The 19,871-nt window shown below is 46.2% G+C and overlaps 1 protein-coding gene and 2 long non-coding RNA genes across 5 annotated transcripts in view; 2 read left to right on the forward strand and 1 right to left on the reverse strand.

The window, feature by feature from the left end:
- Positions 1 to 555: 555 nt before the first annotated feature.
- LOC307222297 lies at positions 556 to 1,120 on the forward strand. The gene is made up of 2 exons (XR_013841733.1): positions 556 to 623; positions 1,000 to 1,120. It is a non-coding gene; the product is annotated as an uncharacterized lncRNA (long non-coding RNA).
- A 10,906-nt stretch (positions 1,121 to 12,026) lies between these two features.
- On the reverse strand, positions 12,027 to 13,468 carry LOC307222239. Its single transcript, XR_013841662.1, has 2 exons — positions 13,349 to 13,468; positions 12,027 to 12,772 (listed from the first exon to the last, which is right to left on the reverse strand). It is a non-coding gene; the product is annotated as an uncharacterized lncRNA (long non-coding RNA).
- The window catches only part of NADK (NAD kinase), a 54,429-nt gene continuing 47,990 nt past the window's right edge, over positions 13,433 to 19,871 (forward strand). The window contains exon 1 of one of the 3 annotated variants that reach the window (XM_079987087.1): positions 13,433 to 13,564. Coding sequence is in view for 2 of the 3 variants with exons in the window: in XM_079987085.1 (XP_079843211.1) it covers positions 13,794 to 13,811 (18 nt within the window). In the remaining variant the exon portion in view is untranslated. Of the gene's footprint in view, positions 13,565 to 13,672; positions 13,696 to 13,775; positions 13,812 to 19,871 lie in introns of those variants that run through there. The other 2 variants (XM_079987086.1, XM_079987085.1) reach the window with 2 other exon arrangements.

Below are 19,871 nucleotides of genomic sequence, written 5' to 3' on the forward strand. Positions count from 1 at the left end.
AAGAGGCATCCCTTGAGGTATTGGTGTCTTGAACTGCTTAAGGCTTTCTTGGTCAAAACTGGCACTTTGGAATTGGGTCTGGAAATTAGCTGGTAGCCAGTGCAGTCAGGCTAGGGTAGAGGTTATATGCTCAGACCATCTTGCTCATGTGAGCAACTTAGCTGCACCACCACCTGTAAACCACTAAGTAGGAATGGAACCATCACTAGCCAGTCTTTTGTAGGTATGGTCTAGATTCTTGGTTTTTTTACAGGACTTTTACCCTGCTAATTAACTGAAATGACTCTCAGAGTGCCCCAGTAGCAGTACTTTTTTTTTAAGGTGGGGAACCTCAGGTACAGGCCACACCCCTCACCAGCTCTACTATGCTTCCTCTAATGTTAATGCCTGGCTGGAGTGTGCCTCCAATCTCTAACAATGCCTCTTGCTTGCCTGGATAGAGGAGACAGAAGGGTGTGTTCAGAATCTAGCCTACTGTACTAAAGGTAACACTTAAAATGATTGATCCACGCACCACTGGCACCTGGCCCCTCTAAAATATTTCCCAGGCAAGAATGCAGCCCTCTGAGACTTAGGGTTGTATCCAGTGTTAAGCCTACTCTAATGTAGACACAGGGACGCGGGTGGCGCTGTGGGTAAAACCTCAGCGCCTAGGACTTGCCGATCGTCAGGTCGGCGGTTCGAATCCCCGTGGCGGGGTGCGCTCCCGTCGTTCGGTCCCAGCGCCTGCCAACCTAGCAGTTTGAAAGCACCTCTGGGTGCAAGTAGATAAATAGGGACCGCTTACCAGTGGGAAGGTAAACAGCGTTCCGTGTGCTGTGCTGGCTCGCCAGATGCAGCTTGTCATGCTGGCCACGTGACCCGGAAGTGTCTGCGGACAGCGCTGGCTCCCAGCCTATAGAGTGAGATGAGCGCACAACCCTAGAGTCTGGCAAGACTGGCCCGAACGGGCAGGGGTACCTTTACCTTTACTTAATGTAGACCCATTAATATTAGCAGCTAGCTAAGTTAGTCATGGCCATTCATTTCAGTGGGTCTACTTTGAATAGGACTGAAGGTAGGCTCCGACCCTTAAATTCAGGTTAGCTAGAAATGTGCACACATTTCACCTTGCATGTTGCAAGAAAGCAGAAATCCCTTTTATAAAAAAATAATTGTGTCGAGAAGGGGTGTTGAGCCTTAAAAACACTGAATGTGGTGGAGCTCTTGGTGGTGGTAACGGTGCCCAATGGTTTCAAAACAAAAGCGCCGCTTCTTCCCTTAATTATTCATCAGTCATTTGCTTTAGATTAGTGCTGCCTGACACGGCTGACCCTCGAAGGCGATTACCTGGGGAGCTGGAAGTGGAGAGCAAAGAATCTGTTTAATGCAACAAATCTGTAAATGGCACCATCTGCTCTGGCTGCCCCTTGGAAAATGATGGGTTTTCAACCCTCCCACGGGTCCACAGCCTCCACTTTCCCCTCCACAAACTGCATTTCAGTGTCAGAAGATGTTAAGAACAGCTCTTTAGGAATAGCAATTTGAATCTGCGTGACATGGGGAGGGGACATGGTTTGGTGTTGGGGCACCTGATTTTCCCACAGAAGGCTTTAAATCTAACTCTTGGCAACCAAAGACAAAAATGGCCCATCTCTGCTTGGGAATCTTAAGAGATACGGTCAGGGTAGAAAACGATGGGCTAATGGTCCTCTGCTACTCTAAGAGAGGGAGCATAGCTCAATTGCCACCCCTCCATGCCGATGGTCCAATGTTCAATCCTTGGCATCTATAATTGAACAGGAGATGAAAAAGACGTTCTGGCAAAGGCAGTCAAGACTGATCCATTTAGGCAAATGGGACACTGCCAACCCCAGCCAGTTGCTGCCTGCCTCCCTTTCTTAAAACCAGCCCAGGCAGTGGATTCCACTACTGCCTTAGTCTCTTGAGTTCTCCTTGCAGAACTCAGCAGGGAGAGGATGGGGACTAAACTAAAATGCATTGGCTTTGTCATTGTGTCTGGCTCCCACCCCCTATTTCTGCGGCTCCTTGCCTTCCACTCTAACCAGCCCAAATAGGCAATAGGCAGCACTGCCTCAAGTCAACAGTTCTACCGGGCCAGAAAAACACATTTGTAACCCAGCCCCTGTAACCTACGAAGAAGAGCATACATCAAATCATCTTAACAAGGAAGCTGTCAAAAGGCAAATGTGCTACTACGTACCGGGCTTTCGATTCCAGCGATCTATCAAGAATTTAAAATGTTACAAATTTAGTTGCTATTTTCCAGTTGGTTGGTTTCCTCCCCAGCCCCCAACCTGCAGAGAAATCAATCCTTCTGGAAACCAATTAAAGCACCGTAGTGAACTTGGAGACAAGTTCGAATAAGAAAACACGTAACTCCATATTAAAGAGGGATGACTCAGACTAGCAAAACGCCAGCCACACACAGCACCTCCCCCCTCCCTCTTCTTGCCCTCTTGAATGTTTTGCTGCTGAGTTTTGGGTTTTGATTTCCCATGAGAGACAACAAGCAACCTCCTGCCCCCTCCTGAAAAGACCTCACGAGAAGCTGCAGAGGTTGGATTGAGCATCCTGCTCCTTGAAGTATCTCCCGGAGACCTACTTTATTAATACCAAACTGGGCAAAGGAAAGGGCATCTGAAAGGTATGGTCAATGCAGGTTGTGTGATGAACGTTCAGGATTGCATCGAACTAACTTGGGGCTGCAGCTCAGTGGTGGGGCATCTGCTTTTCATGCAGGAAAACCCCAGGTTTCAAACCTGGGAACATTCCCTGTCTAAAACCCTGGAATATTGCCACCGGTCAGTGTAGCCAATGCTGTGCTAGATGCCCTAATGACTCAGTACATTGGCAGCTTCCTCTGTTCCTAACTTCTACTTACAGTAGTAGACCCACTGAAATCAATGGACACAAGTTAGCTATGCCCATTAATTTCAGTGTGCCTGTTTTGAGTACAACTAGCATTAGAAACAACCCTCGCTGCTTAACTATGCTTTTATTTCTTCTGGTTTTGTTTCCTGAAAGTTGAGGAAAGAAAACTTTTTTTAAAAAAACACTCTGTAAAAGCCCCGTTAATAAGCCTGTGGGTAAAACCTCAGTGCCTAGGACTTGCCGATCGCTTGGTCGGTGGTTCGAATCCCCGTGGCAGGGTGAGCTCCCGTCGTTCGGTCCCAGATCCTGCCCACCTAGCAGTTCGAAAGCACCCTTAAGTGCAAGTAGATAAATAGGTACCGCTTTATAGCGGGAAGGTAAACGGCGTTCCGTGTGCTGCTCTGGTGCCGGTTCGCCAGAGCAGCTTCGTCACGCTGGCCACGTGACCTGGAAGTGTCTGCGGACAGCGCTGGCTCCTGGCCTCTAGAGTGAGATGAGCTCACAACCCTAGAGTTTGTCAAGACTGGCCCGTACGGGCAGGGGTACCTTTACCTTTACCTAGTTACCCAGTGGGGAGCCTGATTCCAGTAGTTGAGCTTAAGCAGACAACACAGTCCCTGCAACTATAATAGCTTTATGTGCATTGCAGGTTTGTTAAAATAGTGCATGGCTATAGCTCGGAAGCAGAACATTTGCTTTGTACGCAGAAGGTCTCTGGTTCAGTCCCTGGCATCTCCAGTTAGGGCTGGCAAAGGCTTAATGTGTGTAATCCTAGAGAGCTGCTGCCAGTCAGTGTAGACATTATTCAGCTAAGATGGACCAAAGGACCTGACACAGGAGTTTGGCAGGCCAGGCCAAAGCACAAATCAAGAGCTGAGAAAGGAAGGAGGGGCTGGCATCTGGGTAAGCGGGTTTGGAGATGGCACAAACCATATAGAGGCTAGACTCCGCTGCAAAGATGCTTAATTAAACCTGAGAAGGCAAGACGCAGCCAGACTTTGCTCCTTTTGAGTGGGATGGAGAGGATTCTCCCAGGAGCAGCTACCAGCCACTGCTTGGGCGCAAGCTGAGGTTTCCAGCTCCGTCAGAACCAATGGGCATCAAGAGCATTGCTGGCAGCTGCTCTTGATACATTATTTAGGGTCTCTTGTGCTTGAATGGCTAGGCAGCCCCAACTCCTAAACAGGAGTTAAAAGGTCAGGTCATTTCTCCTGGGGGACGGGGAGGAATAGTGTTGGTCTGGTTTTTGCCCCACACTTGGGGGGGGGGATGATGCTTCCATAGCACTTTACAAAGCAGAAGCAGGGAAGTCTCTGCCCACAGGTTGCTGGCACTGAGCAAGACACATGGCACAATCCTGCACATTTTCTGTATGCTGAGATGGGTCGTAGATGTACAAGCAGGGCCTGCCTGCAGTGTGACGTATTCCTGTTCAGCATGCCAGCCAGCCAGCCATGCCCCTCCATTACATTTTCCTCTCCCTAGTTTCCCATCATTGACACACCCTAAACAGATGTTCAGCATGTCATGGTCACTAAGCGTTCTCAGCTGACTGTTTTGGGTTGTATATTCGTTTCCTCCCCTCTTTGGTCCTTTCCTTATTTTCTCCTTGCCTACTTTTGCAAACCTTGGGGTTCCCCCGAGCAGTGAACCGCCCCTCGTTTTTTACTAGTCCCATTTTGGTGACATAACTATCGTAATTCAGTACCCCCCATTTGCCATTTTGATGGTGCTGATTATATTGATAACGCATTGGTCTGTTGAATTGTTTAATGCTGATACTGATTATTTAGTATTACTTGGTCTTACAAGCTTGTTTTGAATAGTTTTTTAATTGTGATTTGTGGCTTCCACTAAATTGTTGTGCATTGAATTTCTGCATTGGTGCTATTTTGCACCTTAAGAAAATGGAAACTGAGCATTTTACACAGACAGATAAAAAAAAAGAGAGAGAGAGACTCTGATGAACCCCTTTTGCAGAAACCACCTTCTTGACTGTTGGACCCACTACAGTTATACCTCTTGTTGCGTTTGCTTCACGTTGCGGCTTTTCGGGTTGCGAACGCGGTAAACCCGGAAGTGTATACTTCCTGGTTTCACCGCACGTACAGAAGTGTTCTGCACGCTTCGTGCATGCGCAGAAGTGTTCTGTGTGCTTTGCACATGCACAGAAGCGATCTATCATGTTTGCGTAGAAGCGCCACTCTAGTTGCAGACTTTTCGGGAACCGATTGTGTCCGCAACTAGAGGTACCACTGTATTGGTCTCATCTGCTCAATATGCCAGATCTTGTCTTTGCACGCAGGGGAAGTCCCTAACTCACCAAGGGTTTGAGACCCATCAGCTACCCACAGCTGGTTTAGCCAGCCAGTTGAAGCCGTTCTCAGGATGTGGCTGCTGTCGCATGCCAACAGCTTTTTGGAGCCACAGGTGAGAGCTGAGTGCAGGGTGGGGACCAAAGGTGGAGACATAACCCCAGAAACAGCATAACATGTCTCCTACCAGAAGGTGTTAGCCATCCCCTAACACCCCAGGTACCACACACACACACACACACACACATTTATTTATTTTACTATGCACGGGTTCAAAGGAGATTACATGATTCTTCACCTGCCCTTTAAAGCTCCACCCTACTCTAGAAAGATGGCTTATACAGAACCCCACCACTGGTCCATCTAGCTCATTACTGTATTATTGTTGCAGAGGTTCTTAAGCAGCGGTGGGGGGAGCTTTTTAGTCCGAGGGCCTCATTTCCTTCTTGGTAACCTTCTGAGGGCCACTTGGCAGTGACCAGGGAGGCTAGAGGCAAAAGTAGGTGGAGCAATGAGTTGAATGTGTGCTCATCTGGCGGGACAAAGGTCCCGCCCCCCACCTGCTCTATGACGCTTGCATGTGACAAGGCAAGGGCTGCTGTGCTACCCCTGCAGTCTGCACTGCTGATACGCTCTCTTATTCATACTGCAGAGATCCTGCATGAGCAGCATGGGAGGGTGGGTGGCAGGGAGGAGCTGCCTCCGGCTGTAAATAGCAATGATGTGGAACTTGTGCCACTGGGCTTTGCGTTGTGGGTGGGGATCAAAGGCAAAACAGCAGCTGCTTCTGCCACCTGCTGCCCAGTTGGAGTATAGCAGTTGTCTTTTCTCTCTTTTTAAAAAGAAAGGATAGCTTCTCAGATAAAGATGAATTTGATGTTGTCGTATGACTCTCTGTTGGCTTCCTAGAGGAATCTGGTTGGCAGAGGAATCTGGTTGGCGACTGTGGAAAAAACAGTGCTGGACTAGATGGATCTTCTTATGTTTTAAATAAGAACATAGTAAAGGTAAAGGGACCCCTGACCATTAGGTCCAGTCGTGACCGACTCTGAGGTTGTGGCACTCATCTCACTCCATAGGCTGAGGGAGCTGGCGTTTGTCCACAGCTAGCTTCCAGCATGACTAAGCCGCTTCTGCCCACAGCGCCACCCGCGTCCCTTTTTAAATAAGAACATAAGATGCTCCAAAACATTGATTACGCTGCAATCCTAACCCCACTTTCCTGGGGAGTATGCCTCAGGGAAACTCAGATAGTATTTACTTCTGGTTAGGGTTGTGGGAACAGTCTGCATCACACATTTAAAGCACATTCAGTGCACATTTAAAGTGTGTGACTTTCCCCCCAAAGAGTCTGGGGAACTATAGTGTACTAAGGGTGCAGGGAATTATAGCTCTGAGGGACAAGGGACAGGACTGAAGTTCCAAGAATTTTTGGGGGAGGATTGGATTGGATTGATCTTTATTACGGCCAATGGCCCATCACACGACAGTTTCCCATACCAACATAATATACTTAAACCTCCAAATTTAAAACCGCCAAAACTTACAAAGGACAAACAGGAACCAAAGCAAAACAAAAACAAAGACCACCATCATACATTACAATAAATTTGTAACCTAAACATCGCCCTGAGGGGCGTGCTTTATGGCATAAGCTGCCACAAGATTCCGGCTTGTTTTTGCTACAAGACAGGTGAGGTTACAATTGCTCCCTTATCCCACTAGGGGGTGCAACTGCATAGTATTTCTTAACAGTATGCCAGTATTTGGGATCTTCAAGGATGGCACTTGTGAAATAATTTTGTATTTTTTTTCCAATGTTTTCCCCATCTCCAGAACAAAACAATCTCTACTCTGGGTCACTAAGGGAATTATACACACATGAAGGTGATAGATGGTTGGTGAAAGTGAGAGGAAGGGAAGGGAAGATCTCCAAGGCTGGGAGATTGGAAAGAAGGAAGGGAAACTCCCAGGTGAGAGCTGGGAGGGTTCACCCCTTTCTGTATGAGACAAGGATTAAGATCTACATTTAAGAGAGGGCTTTGCATTTTTTCCTTCCTTCCTTCCTTCTTTACTTCTAGTTTGTTTTTTATTGTATTGTATCATGAAAAAGCTTTTTAAAAAATTATTGAGGAGGGAGGTCTAGGCACCCTGATTAGTCATTTTATCTGGGGTATTTTATCTAAACTCATGGGCAGGGCTAAGTCAAAGCACCTAATCCTTTTTTCTTGACTCTACTTAGCAGCAAGGATTTTGAGCAAAGCCTTTCCTGCTTCTTTTAGAAACCAGGAGGCAGTAAAGGAAAGGTAAGGAGTTTTATTATATTTTTCTTTCTTTTGGACGCTTCCCCCACCTTTTGTTTTTGGTCACCCTCCAAACCGGGGAGAAGCAGCTTTTTTTCTTATTTGGGTAGGATTTCTAACGCATCTGTGATCTCGGCCACCTGGACCTGGCAGGTATAAAAATAGGTATAAATGAAAAGAATATTTATCTGTGAGGAGAGAGGCGATGAAAGGGGAGAGACAATGAAAGCGAAGCTATTGATGTTCAGTACACTTGCAGCCTCTCAAATATGTTTCTGATAGATGGCAGATGAAAAAAGCGTCGTTTAGCATAAATACAAGGGAAATAGAATTCAACCCAGTTTTCTAGGATCCAACAAAAAGCTGGATTCAGGTTACATATGCTTCAGGTTACAGACTTCGCTAACCCAGAAATATTACCTCGGGTTAAGAACTTTGCTTCAGGATGAGAACAGAAATTGTGCTCCGGCGGCGTGGTGGCAGTAGGAGGCCCCATTAGCAAAAGTGGTGCTTCAGGTTAAGAACAGTTTCAGGATAAGAACAGACCTCTGGAACGAATTAAGTACTTAACCCGAGGTACCACTGTACACACACTAAATAAAGGTTTAATCCCCCTTGAAAGCTGTCAGCGTGTCTTGTGAGAAGTATCATTTTCATTATGCATTGTGTGAGAAGTGCTTCCTTTTTTTGAGAGTCCTGAACTTCTTTATCGGCCTAATTTGGTCTCCCTGCCCCGTATTACGAACAAGGTTTAACAGTGACAGTCTATGAAAAGTGGCTTTCCGATAGGACCATTACGGAAGACAGCCTGACCTTTTCCCCTTACGGCTTCCTACGAGATTTGTCCGACCACCAAATCTTGGCTTAGACTGCCCCTAAGAATGTTTATTTCAGATTAAATCCCTTCTTAACTTGGCTCCGATGTTCTTGCCAGTCTTATGAAATAAGTGCAACTGGTATGGAATGAAGCGTGGTTTCTGTTTTCAGAAAGGTTGCACTAAACCTGTCTGCTATAACTGCATTTAATCCTTTTTAAAATAATAATAATATGCAAATATCACAGAATGAAAAGAAATGTCGGCTACCATTAACAGTAAAAATAATCCATCAATCCTAATTTAAACCTATCTATTAATCAAAGTATAAGGGACGCAGGTGGCGCTGTGGGTTAAAGCCTCAGCGCCTAGGGCTTGCCGATCGAAAGGTCGGCGGTTCGAATCCCTGCGGCGGGGTGCGCTCCCGCTGCTCGGTCCCAGCGCCTGCCAACCTAGCAGTTCGAAAGCACCTCCGGGTGCAAGTAGATAAATAGGGACCGCTTACCAGCGGGAAGGTAAACGGCGTTTCCGTGTGCGGCTCTGGCTCGCCAGAGCAGCGATGTCACGCTGGCCACGTGACCCGGAAGTGTCTCCGGACAGCGCTGCCCCCTGGCCTCTTAAGTGAGATGGGCGCACAACCCCAGAGTCTGTCAAGACTGGCCCGTACGGGCAGGGGTACCTTTACCTTTACCTTTTTATTAATCAAAGCAGCTCATTTTCCCCAATTAGATATCCAAACAAAATTGCAGGAAGGGCAGTAAGCATTTTAGACTGCTGTGTAATGGTGGTTGGGTTTTAACCTTCTAACGTAGAAGCACAAGGCTCTTTGCAACCATAAAGCAATTGCAAGGTCCTCTTTTGTTGCCTGTCTGCTTGTCCCCACGCATCACGGGGATGTGTGAACATCCACAAACCTCAAGGATTTCCCCCCCAAAACAAAGTTAATATGAACAACTGCAGCTGACCAAAAAGAAGATGTCACAGGACACATCCACAACATATCCCTCAAAGAGACATTATCAGCATGGCATCACCAGCACCTATCGGAAGATGAGATAAATAAGCACATAATAATTGCCTTGCTTGATCAAGCCAGTGGTCCATCTGCAGATGGCAGATGAAAACAGCATCATTTAGCATAAATACAAGGGAAATAGAATTCAACCCAGTATTCTAGGATCCAGCAAAAAGCAGAATGGCTATGCAGTGGCAATGCTTCTGGGTACCAGTTGCTGGAACCCACTGGAGGCAAGAGAGCTCCTGTGCTCAAGTCCTGCTTGTGGGTTTCCCACCAGCCACTGACCTGGTATCAACAGCAGCTCCACACTGGGTAGTTGAGTATAGCTGCACTGGAATTCCCCACAGTGCCTCAGAGTGACGTCTGGGCATTGTGGGAAATAAATGTGGCAGCTTAGAATCTGGGACATACATATTTTTGATGAGTGGACCAAGGCAGGCATCATCAGTGGGTTCTTCTGGGCTCCAGCAAATGCCAAGGGATGCCATGTGCCAGCCCTTCTCTGGGGCACAACTAGTACTACTTAATTATTATTGCCTCGAGGTTCAGGACTAGCACTTAACCACTCATGCTCCAGAAAGTAAGCAAGCATCCCAAAGTTCATTACCAAGGTCATATCCTTTGGAGATGGCTACAGAACCATTGAGCTCTCTAAAAATAGGAGTGTGCTTGTCCGTTGATCCACTGTGTCTAATCGCCATCAATTAGGATAAGTGTTCATCAAACGCAGGAGGTCATCAACATAGCGGGTCATCTGGTGGTCCTTGTACAGGTAATAAGTGCATTGCACTAGAACTGCATCTCTCCTTGGTTGGGGGAAGGGGGGGGAGGCATCCTTCCCGTAAAAGCAGTAGATGTCCTAAAGAAATGGGCTATGTAAAAATGTTTCCTCTTAGCAGCTGTGACATTGACCTTGTTGCTTGCTGGAAAGAGAAGGGCAGGAGCGTGAATCACAATTATTTTTCTATATTTAAATTTGCATTAGGCCTATTTAAATAAAATGAAAGATGCTTCATGAAGAGCTAGTACAAAGCATTTGGGAGTCTTGATGCAGAAAAAAAAAACCACAGGCAGCTGCCTTATACTGAGCCAAACCATTGGCTCATCTAACTTGGTACTGTCGACACTAACCGGCAGCAGCTCTCCAGAATTTCAGGCAGGGGACTGAGATGCTGGGGACTGAACTTGGGACATTCTGCATGCAATTTCCAGTCGTTCTCCAATCCAAATGGGTCTACCCCCCACCTCCTTCATGCTCATTGACACAAGGCAAAATTGACCAGGACATTATCCTGTGTACAAGCCTACTTGAAATGAAGGGGGTTTCTTTTCTATGTTTGTTCCAACCAGGCTTCCACAGAACAACAGGAGTCTCCTGCTGGATTATAATGCAAAAGTCAGGACAGTCAGTAGCTCATCACGTTTCCCAAAATCTAAAGCAGCTACCTCATGACAGGGCCCGCCTCTGGCTTTGTTGACCTGTTTTCAGTCGACTTTTTGAAATTCCAGCCAACTCTTGCGACAGGGAAACTGCACCGGATGTTACACTAATGCAGCCTTCAGCAACCAGGTGCCCTCTAGGTGCTTTGACTACAACCCCATCAGTTGAGGCTGCAAGTGGCTTTAGGCAAGATGGCCTCCCTAGGTCTCAAGCCCCCATCAGAAGTACTGTTAATATAAAAATGCTTTGCTTTCAGTTGGGCTTTCCCCTTTAAAAAGCTCTCTCTTGCAAACAGGCTATCTGCATTTCTGGGTTAGTGTTATCCCCCACACCCAACTTCCTCATTCAGATTCCCCCAAGCTGGTGCAATAGGAGCATGAGGAAACTCTTGACGGAACACAAATAAACGTTCACCTCTCCTCCCTCAGGCACCTTGCTCAAAGATACCGGTACTCTGAGCTGGAATGACTCCTTAAATGTCAAATCTCACCCTAACCCTAAATAAATCTTCCTAAAGGTTAGGTTTTGGGAAGAGTGGGCTAGTTTAAATTGAACACCCCTCCTTCTGTGCCATTTTCTGGATTTTTACCTTCCCAGACACCTGTTATTAGCCACAGAGTATGTGGGGGTGGGAGGTATTTGATTGGGAGAACAGTGCAAAGGCTCAGTCACCCCCTTCCTCAGCACCACATTCCTCTAAGAGAAATGAAGAGCCCTCTACATCTGCTTTGAACTTTGTTTTTTTAAAAAACACTATGCACCTCCCCTTCCCCATGTTAAAACAGACATAGAATCATAGAATTGTAGAGCTGGAAGGGAGCACAAGGATCATCCAGTCCATTCCTGTGCAGTGCATGAATATTCTTGCCCAACGTGGGATTAAGAGTTCTCATTTTTCAATTTCATTGTTCCGCAAGGGACAATGACAATAAAGATATCGTGTATATATTGTATATCATGGTTTGCCGACTGAGCTATCCATCATGGGCATAAAGGTAGGTAGCTGAGGCTGAAAATATAATGACTAGTCCATTGCCACTCAGTGAGCTTCTGATGCGAGTTTGAACCGGAGTCTTCCCAGTTCTAGTCCAGTACTCTTTAACAAACACACGCAGAGGCTCTAGTTAGTTTGAATCCTTTCACAGCACAGACACTTTTTCTACCTTGCCTTGGTTTTTTTTAAAAAAAGAATCCCTTCCTCCACGCTGTTTCCCAGTCTTAATCTAATAAACATTTCCAAGTTCCATATGCACTACCATATTGTGCTTATCTAAATGTGCATTTATTTGAAACGTTTTTATAGTGTCCTTCATTTAAAAGGGAGGGGGGAAACAAGCTCCAGGGTGGTTTGCAACACATAACAATAAAGCAGTCCATCCAGTATCCAATAAATACAGTAAAAACAAACAGTAAGCAATCACAGTAGCAAGATGGCACTTAGCTACTGTATGACAATGCAGATTCTAGCTGTTATGTATGAAGAAGTGTTCAGGAAGCTCCCTGGGCCCTGATTCTGTGTGCAAGTCATGCCTACTCCTTGGTATCCTCCTCCTCTTAAACTTCAAAGATATGATCCTGGGCTGCTTTAGGGGGATGGAAGAGATTTACTCTGCATAAGCTCGGGAGCTCTCTTGTCTCCATTCTTCCATGTTACACTTCGTCAGACGCCCGAATCCTGAATTGCGCCAAGTGCACAAAACCTTTATTCCAAATTAAACTGCCATATCGCTTAAAAGGTGACACAAGACCCTTTGCTCGTCTTTTGTTTGTTCCACAGCCCACCTCAGGTTTTGAAAGAGAGATGTGGGCCGTGAGACTTCTGCAGAACAAAAGGGAAACCACGTTGTATCTGAACTTATGCAGAGCGCCTTCTTGTCAAAGCTGCGCGCAGCGGGGCCACTGGCACGCACTGCGCACGCGCGCTGAAGTGGCTCGGCCTCGCTCTATTTTCCAGCGGGCCTCTTTTTGCGCGTGCGCAGAAGCTCTTACTTGAGCTGCTTTCTCTTCTGAGGGATAGAGAAAGAAAAGTGTAGAGTGGCCCCACTTCATGGCCTGGATACGGAGTTTCTGGGTTGCTGGAAATATAACACCACGCTGTGCCACTTGCGGTGTTATATTTGAGGGGCCCACCTTATTTCCGTAATCTTAAGCTTGTTTTAATCTTTTTCTTAGTATTGTGTAATTATTGCGTTTTAATATCAGCGTTGTGTTTTAAACTGTTGTAGTCCGTCCTGGGACCTTATGGTGAAGAGCGAGTAATAAATTGTAACGATAATAATAATGATCATCATCACAACGCCTACGTTAAAATTCTGGGGTTCTTCCGTAATTTATATTGGGAGTTTACAGAACCCGGAAACTAACACTGCGCGCCGTTCTACACTTTTCCTAAATCTGCGGGCCCAAGTCCACAGAAGCGCCCGCCACAAACACAAGCCGCGCATGCTCTCCTCACGGACCGAATCCCTTCCCTCAAGCCCCCTCCGGGCTCGCTTGGCCTTGGCCTCTTCGCCGAATGAGCGCATGCGTAATAGCGCTCTCCTCGCTCCCAGTCCCGCTCCTCCCTCTTTACCAGGTTTTACCTCCCTGAGGGGAAGGAAGGAGGGACGGGCCGAGGAGGATGGAGGAGGTGCCTGGCGGGGGTTGCCGCTGCCGCCGTCGTTGCCGCTCTTGGCCGCGCTCGCTGGGCTGGAGGAGTTGCCGGCCGGCGGCAGGCCTCTGAGGCCGGGGAGCGGGGGTTGGCCTCGCGCACCTGAGGAGGCGGCGGAGGCGGGGCCGCTTGGCGCGCGAGTGAGAAAGTGAGTGACGCGAGGCGGAGGGGGCGGGGCCGGAGGGCAGGGTTCGGAGGAGGAGGGGGCGCCCCACTCGAGGGGGGCCCGGGGGGGAGCTCTGTGAGGAAGGTGCAAGAGGAGGGGAAGGGGGCATGGAGGTGAGGCAAGAAAGGCAGGAGGAGAAGGGGAGGGGCCGGCGCAGGCAGAAATGGGGCTGTGGGGCAGGAGGGGCTGGAGAGTGAGAAAGGAAAGCGGCATGGGGCAGGAGGGGCTGGTGAGTGTGTGGGATATGGGGCAGGAGTGGGTGGGATGTGTGGGGCGGTGAGGGGCAGGAGAGGCTGGTTAGTCTGGGAGGATATGGGGCAGGAGGGGTGGAGTGGGGTGTGGGGGTATGGGGTAGGAGCAGGTGGTTAGTCTGGGAGGATATGGGGCAGGAGGGGTGGAGTGGGGTGGGGTGGGAGTGTATGGGGTAGGAGCAAGTGGTGAGTGGGAGTATGGGGCAGGGGAGGCTGGTTAGTCTGGAAGGATATGGGGCTGGATGGGTGGGGTGGGGTGGGGGTATGGAGCAGGAGTATGGGGCAGGAGGGGCTGGTGCGTGAGAAAGTAAACGACAGGAGGCACTGGTGAGCGTATGGGGATATGGGGCAGGAGGGGTGGGGGTGTTATGAGGCAGGAGGGGCTGGTGAGTGTGGGAGTATGGGGCAGGAGGAGGTTGGATGTGGGGAGTATGGGGCAGGAGGGGCTGGTGAATGTAGTGGGATATGGGGCAGGATGGGGTTGGTGAGTGTAGCAGGGGTATAGGGCTGAAGGAGTGAGGGGCTAGTGAGCGAGAGAAAGGAAAATGGAAGTATGGGGCAGGAGAGTGGCGGTGAATTAGGAGGGGGTGAGAGGAAAGGTGGTAGGGTGTGAGAGAAGTGGGTGTATGGGGCAAGAGGGGGCAGGGATGAAGAAAAGGCATGGGGTCGTTGAGAGATAAAATGGGGATACAGTATGGGGCTGGAGGGGGAAACGAGATAAGCAACAAATGATGAACACAGGCAGGGAGTATGACAGAATAAGGGGAAAAAGAGAATGGGGAGATATCTTACACCGCAGGGTACGTGAATGCAGGTGGGAACTTCTAAAGAGTTTGGGACGGGGATTTGAAGATGGAGTGGAGCTGAGGGATGAACTTGGATGTTGAAGAAACTTGAGTTTTATCTAAATTTAACTTTTGGCACTATTGAGTGGATTTTTCATTGTTACATAAATCAAGAGAAGTGGAAAAGAGCCACACAACTGTATTTAACTATGTTTTCTAGTCAGCTCGGTTTCTTTTCCCAAGTTTTTGGCTGTCCCCCCCCCCCCCCCGTTCCTGACATCTGTTGGCTGTGCCCATAGAGGGCTTGATAAGTTGAAGAACTGCTTTCTTGTTGTCTGCAAAAGCAGAAGGTCTTGTGACAAAAAGCATCAGTTTTTGTTGGTAAATGTCAGTTCAAAGATGGAAATTTGTCAGATTTGTTTTCATTTTGACAAGGGTGCAAGTTTTACAGAAAGGCAAAGTAAAAATGGTGACAAATTAATCAGCATTTCACAAGTGTTCAGACCTCTCCTGCTTGGTAATGGCATAGTAATGGTTGGTTGGTTGGTTGTATTAAATGTCTAAACAAACCCACAGATGTATCCAAAATTCATTCTTGGCTTATTGCTCATGGTTCGTTTGGAGAAAACAAATCATGAGCCTAGGTGCGGACAAAACATGGTTAAATCAAACCATGGTTTAACTTCTGGCAGTATGGTCGTGATTTTCTCCCTGTGCGCTAGTACGCTTTCTCATACATGGTAAGCCATGGTTTGATTTTGCGTTACAAGCAAGCTGGGTTGGGGTTCTTTTCAGATATTAAGCCAAACCATGGTTAAGGAAACTTAGTGATGGTTCGGCATGATGTCTGAACAGGCAAACATTGTTTGTGATCAGATAGTAATCCAGAATTGAAAACCATGGTTTGTGCTAGGTTTGTGTGGCTACTTCTTTGATAAACATATTTACAGCCTGTGGAACAAACTGAATTTATTTCAAGGCTGGTTTGCCTGCTGGGCAGCCCAAACCATGGTTTTGTATGTATACTGCTCATTTGATTTTCATCCTCTCAGCACTCCTCCTATTGTACAACTAACTCCAGACATAGTACTTTGACTATACCTGGTTTGCCAATTCAGACATTACATCAAACCATTGTTAGCAAAACTATTCTAACTCTATAAATTATATCCTTTTCAAACCAAGATGTGATAAGATGTTCAAACAGAGCCACTGACTTGCTTTTGAGATCACTAAGTGAACTTTGGGAGTCACACTTCATCTTGAAATAGGAGAACCAACCCTTTTTTTCCTTTGCACCATTCTGGCTTCTAAAGTTTGCAAAACATCAGTGGTTACATGAATTTAGAAGCCCCGATGCTCTAAGACAACAACACTGGAATACATTTTGGGAAGTTACTTAATTTGAGGAAGGGCAGCCTGAAACCTTGGTCTTGTGTTTTCTGGACTATTGACAGCAGTGTTTCCTGTTTCTTATCTCTTATGTAAGAGTTCAGTAAACTGGCAGCAGGAACAGGAAATTTTGAGTCTGCAATGCATTCAGAAAAATTGTTTCTGTCGCGCATTTGGAATATACAAATAGCATGGTCCAGCAAATCCAAAACTTTACTTTAGTTATTCAAGACCAGCAGTGGTGTCTGGTGCCTGTTGGGTCTGGTAGGGCAGTAGGCAGGGAGACCAACAGTAGGTGGCGCCGGAGTTAACGGCAAGCAGAACCACCGCCTGACTGATTGTAAGAAGACAGGCAGGTGAGGACTGGCTGAGGGCAGATTGAGGCTGGTGAGACAGTGCCCCATTTGCCCTCATGGAGCAGCCTCCCCTGAGGACCTGAGATCAAGTTCTGCCTTTGCTGAAATGTTACAGGGTGACCTCAATGTTGTGTTTATTTCAGCTCGCTCTCAGTGTAAGGTCAAATGTAGTGAAGTCTTGAAAGTACGGTTTAAGCTAAATTACTGTGATAGAGAGAGAGAGACATGGAAAGAATAAAATTAAAAAGTGTATTTTAGCTAGCATTCTCATATTCTGTGTGCTGAAAAGGGAAGATTTTTGGGTTCCTGAGAAGTAGTGTGTTAACTACTGAATAAAACATTTTATTTGCAAAAAGGGAGACTAAGAGCGAGATAAAGTGCTTTCTTGTTCTGCTTTCTGAATGCCCCACTGTCCTCTTGTGTTATATGAGTTATGGTGAGTTCTTAATTGTGTAATGTACAGGCCGACGTCGTACAGGGTAATCTAGTTCTTCTGGCCAATTAATGATGGCATAAGCAAATGGCTGTCCGAAATATTTTGTGGTTTCCCCCCCCAAATTTTTTTATTGGTTTTCACAATATTATAAACAAACAAACACACAAGACAAACAAACATAAATCATAACCTTATTGAAAATTACACTTATTAACTTTGTTAAGTGACTTCCTCACTTCCCCTTGGTTGAATTTCATTGCATGTCCTTTTAGCGGATTTCCAAATCCCAGTTCTTATGAAATTTAACTTAAACATTAACATCCTTAAATCTTCACCTTATGGAATTAAGCACATTAATTCATCACTTAACATAAATAAAATCCTAAGCGAATTAAGTATCTGCAAGCTCTTTTCAGTTAATTTAACTTAACAAATTTAACTAGATAATCATTGAATTTAATCCACCCTTCCTGATACTCCTCCTCCTTCTGGCCGCGGACTCAGAAATATTTTGAACCCTCTATGTGGTGCTATAGTATATTATGCGACCTCCACTCTGCAGGCACAACCTGAACATCTTCGCTCATCAAGTGAAATTACTGAGGGAGAAAAATGACCTATTTCTTAACGCTTCTATATTTATTGTATTTCTATCACACCCTACCTTCAAGGAACTCAGGGTGGCCCAAATAATTCTTCTCTCCCTCTCCCTTTTACCCTCACAGGAACTCTGTGAGTTAAGTTAGGCTAAGGAAGACACAATGACTGACCTTAGGTCACTTCAGTGAGCTTTGAGACTCAGTGGGGATTTGAACACAAGACTTTCTGAGTATAGTCTTATACTCTAACCCAGATGTTGGGAACATTTGGCCCTCTAGACATTGCTCCCATCAGCCCCACCATGCATGGTACTTGTAGTTCATCAACATATGGGTTTCCTTAATGGTTCACTTTGTTGTTCTTCCAGGCAGCACCTGTTTGTTTCCCCCCCGCCCCCGGGGTTTTATTTGCTATTCTATAAAGCATTCTGTAGAGTGAAGCTTCTGCATAAAGTTTCTTTTAGTAGGGTAGGAAGCCTGTTTCTTCTACAAAGTCATGTAGAACAGTAAAATAAGCCCTCTTTAGGTTGTTGGTCCTACAAACTGCTGTGCAAATTGCACTTGGCAAAGAACTGTCAATGCCTGCATTCTTGTCCTTTGTTTACAAAGTGGCATGACCCCCTTGTAGCATCAGGGAGCTAGTCTACCTGGGTGCAGCATCGCCCCAGTGCTTCTGAAGCCCTCCTGCATAATGCAATATTGGGTTGAAGGCTACTCTGAAAGTTGGCTAGGCTCCATATAGTTCTACGTATAATTCTGGCCACATTTGTATGATGTCCTACCTGACCTGAAACATTTCAAGGCTTTCCCCTCAGATGTTGCCTGCTCCTTGAACTTGGGAACCATCATGCAAAATTCCGTTATGGTATCCGCAGAAATGTCCAAATGCATAGTGAGCAACAACTTTCCAAAATAGATTGCAGAAGTATGAAAAGCAGAATTTGGAGATGATCACCTCTTCACTTAAGCATAAAGCCATTTCCAGTCAGTATATAGCCATCAGAGGACTACTTCATTAGGCTCTTTACCAGACAGGGATGAGGAACATTTGTGGCCCTCCAGATGTTGCTTGATTCCCAGCACCCATCAACTCCTGCCAGCGTGCCCAGCAGTCAGTAATTATGGGAGTCATGGTTCAGTCACATCTGATCGGTGCCTGGTACACCAGAGTTTGTTTTTTGGCAGTCTCAGAAAAATTAACATGATACGCCTCTTTAAGGGACAAATAAAAAAGAAGTCTTTATTGACTTTGCAGCAGGGATGGCTGTCCTCAGCAGAACCCCCAGCAGGTGCTCTCTGAGTTAACACCATACCTTCCAATGTTTCTCCAATGAATATAGGGATGTCCCATTCCATAATGATAATTTTACTATTTATATCTCACACATCTTACTGGGTTGCCCCAGCAACTCTGGGCAGCTTCCAACATACATAAAAACATAATAAAACATTTTTGAAAACCTTCCCTATGCAGGATTGCCTTCGGACAGCTCAGGGGTTGGATAACTCCATATCCTCCAACAAGAATAGGGACATACTAAGGAAAAGTGGGACATTCTGGGATCAAATAAAAAACTGGGACGGCTTCTCTAAATCAGGGACATCCATGGAAAATAGGGACACTTGGAGGGTCTGGTTAAGAGAGGACCAGCGGGGCCTCTCTTTCTTGCCCTACAAGTGGACTTGGAGCCCTTTTTCTTGGTTTGGGGTTTGCTTTATTTTGATGACCCTGTGAAGTAACAGATTAACCCATAAGGCAGGGCTCACCAACCTTTTTGGACCAGTGGGCACATTTTGAAGTTTGAGCAAGTGCTGGGAGCCCCAGTCACAACATGGCTGCTATAGCAGGTGGCAAAACATAAACATTAGAGAGATAGCCTTTTGTTTACCATGGGAAGTCAGCTATGTCCTGCTAGTCTTAATTCTGGGGGTCACACACTGTTGATTTTACTTGCACACACACACACACAGGCTGTTGCTGATATAATAATAATAATAATTTATTTATTTATTTATTTATTATTATTATTATTATTATTATTATTATTATTTATACTCCACCCACCTGACTGGGTTGCCCAAGGCATTCTGGGTGGCTTCCAACATAAAAACTAAATATCAAGGATTAAAAAGCAATCTAGGAACAACAGGAAGTGTTTCTCAGTACCAGGATAAATATACAAGGTGGCCACACTTCACTTACTCTCATTTCACAGAAATCTCTTAGAAAGTACCTGCACTTTTTGCCCCATAACTTACTTTCTAGCAGAGCTAGAGACTTTTTAAAAAATGAAAGCTCAGAGTTTGAGGCACCAGTGAAAGCCTTTGTGGATGCTGGGCTGGTGACCTCTTCTATAAGGTGTGGTTAAAATATGATTAGCTTTCACTGGTTTAATTTTTGTACATGTACCACCTTCCTTTCTCCTTTGATTTCTTTGAGCTGTAGCCAACTAACATCTACTTGCAGCAG

The sequence above is a fragment of the Podarcis cretensis genome, assembly GCF_951804945.1.
Source record: "Podarcis cretensis genome assembly, chromosome: 8".
Classification (NCBI taxonomy): domain Eukaryota; kingdom Metazoa; phylum Chordata; class Lepidosauria; order Squamata; family Lacertidae; genus Podarcis; species Podarcis cretensis.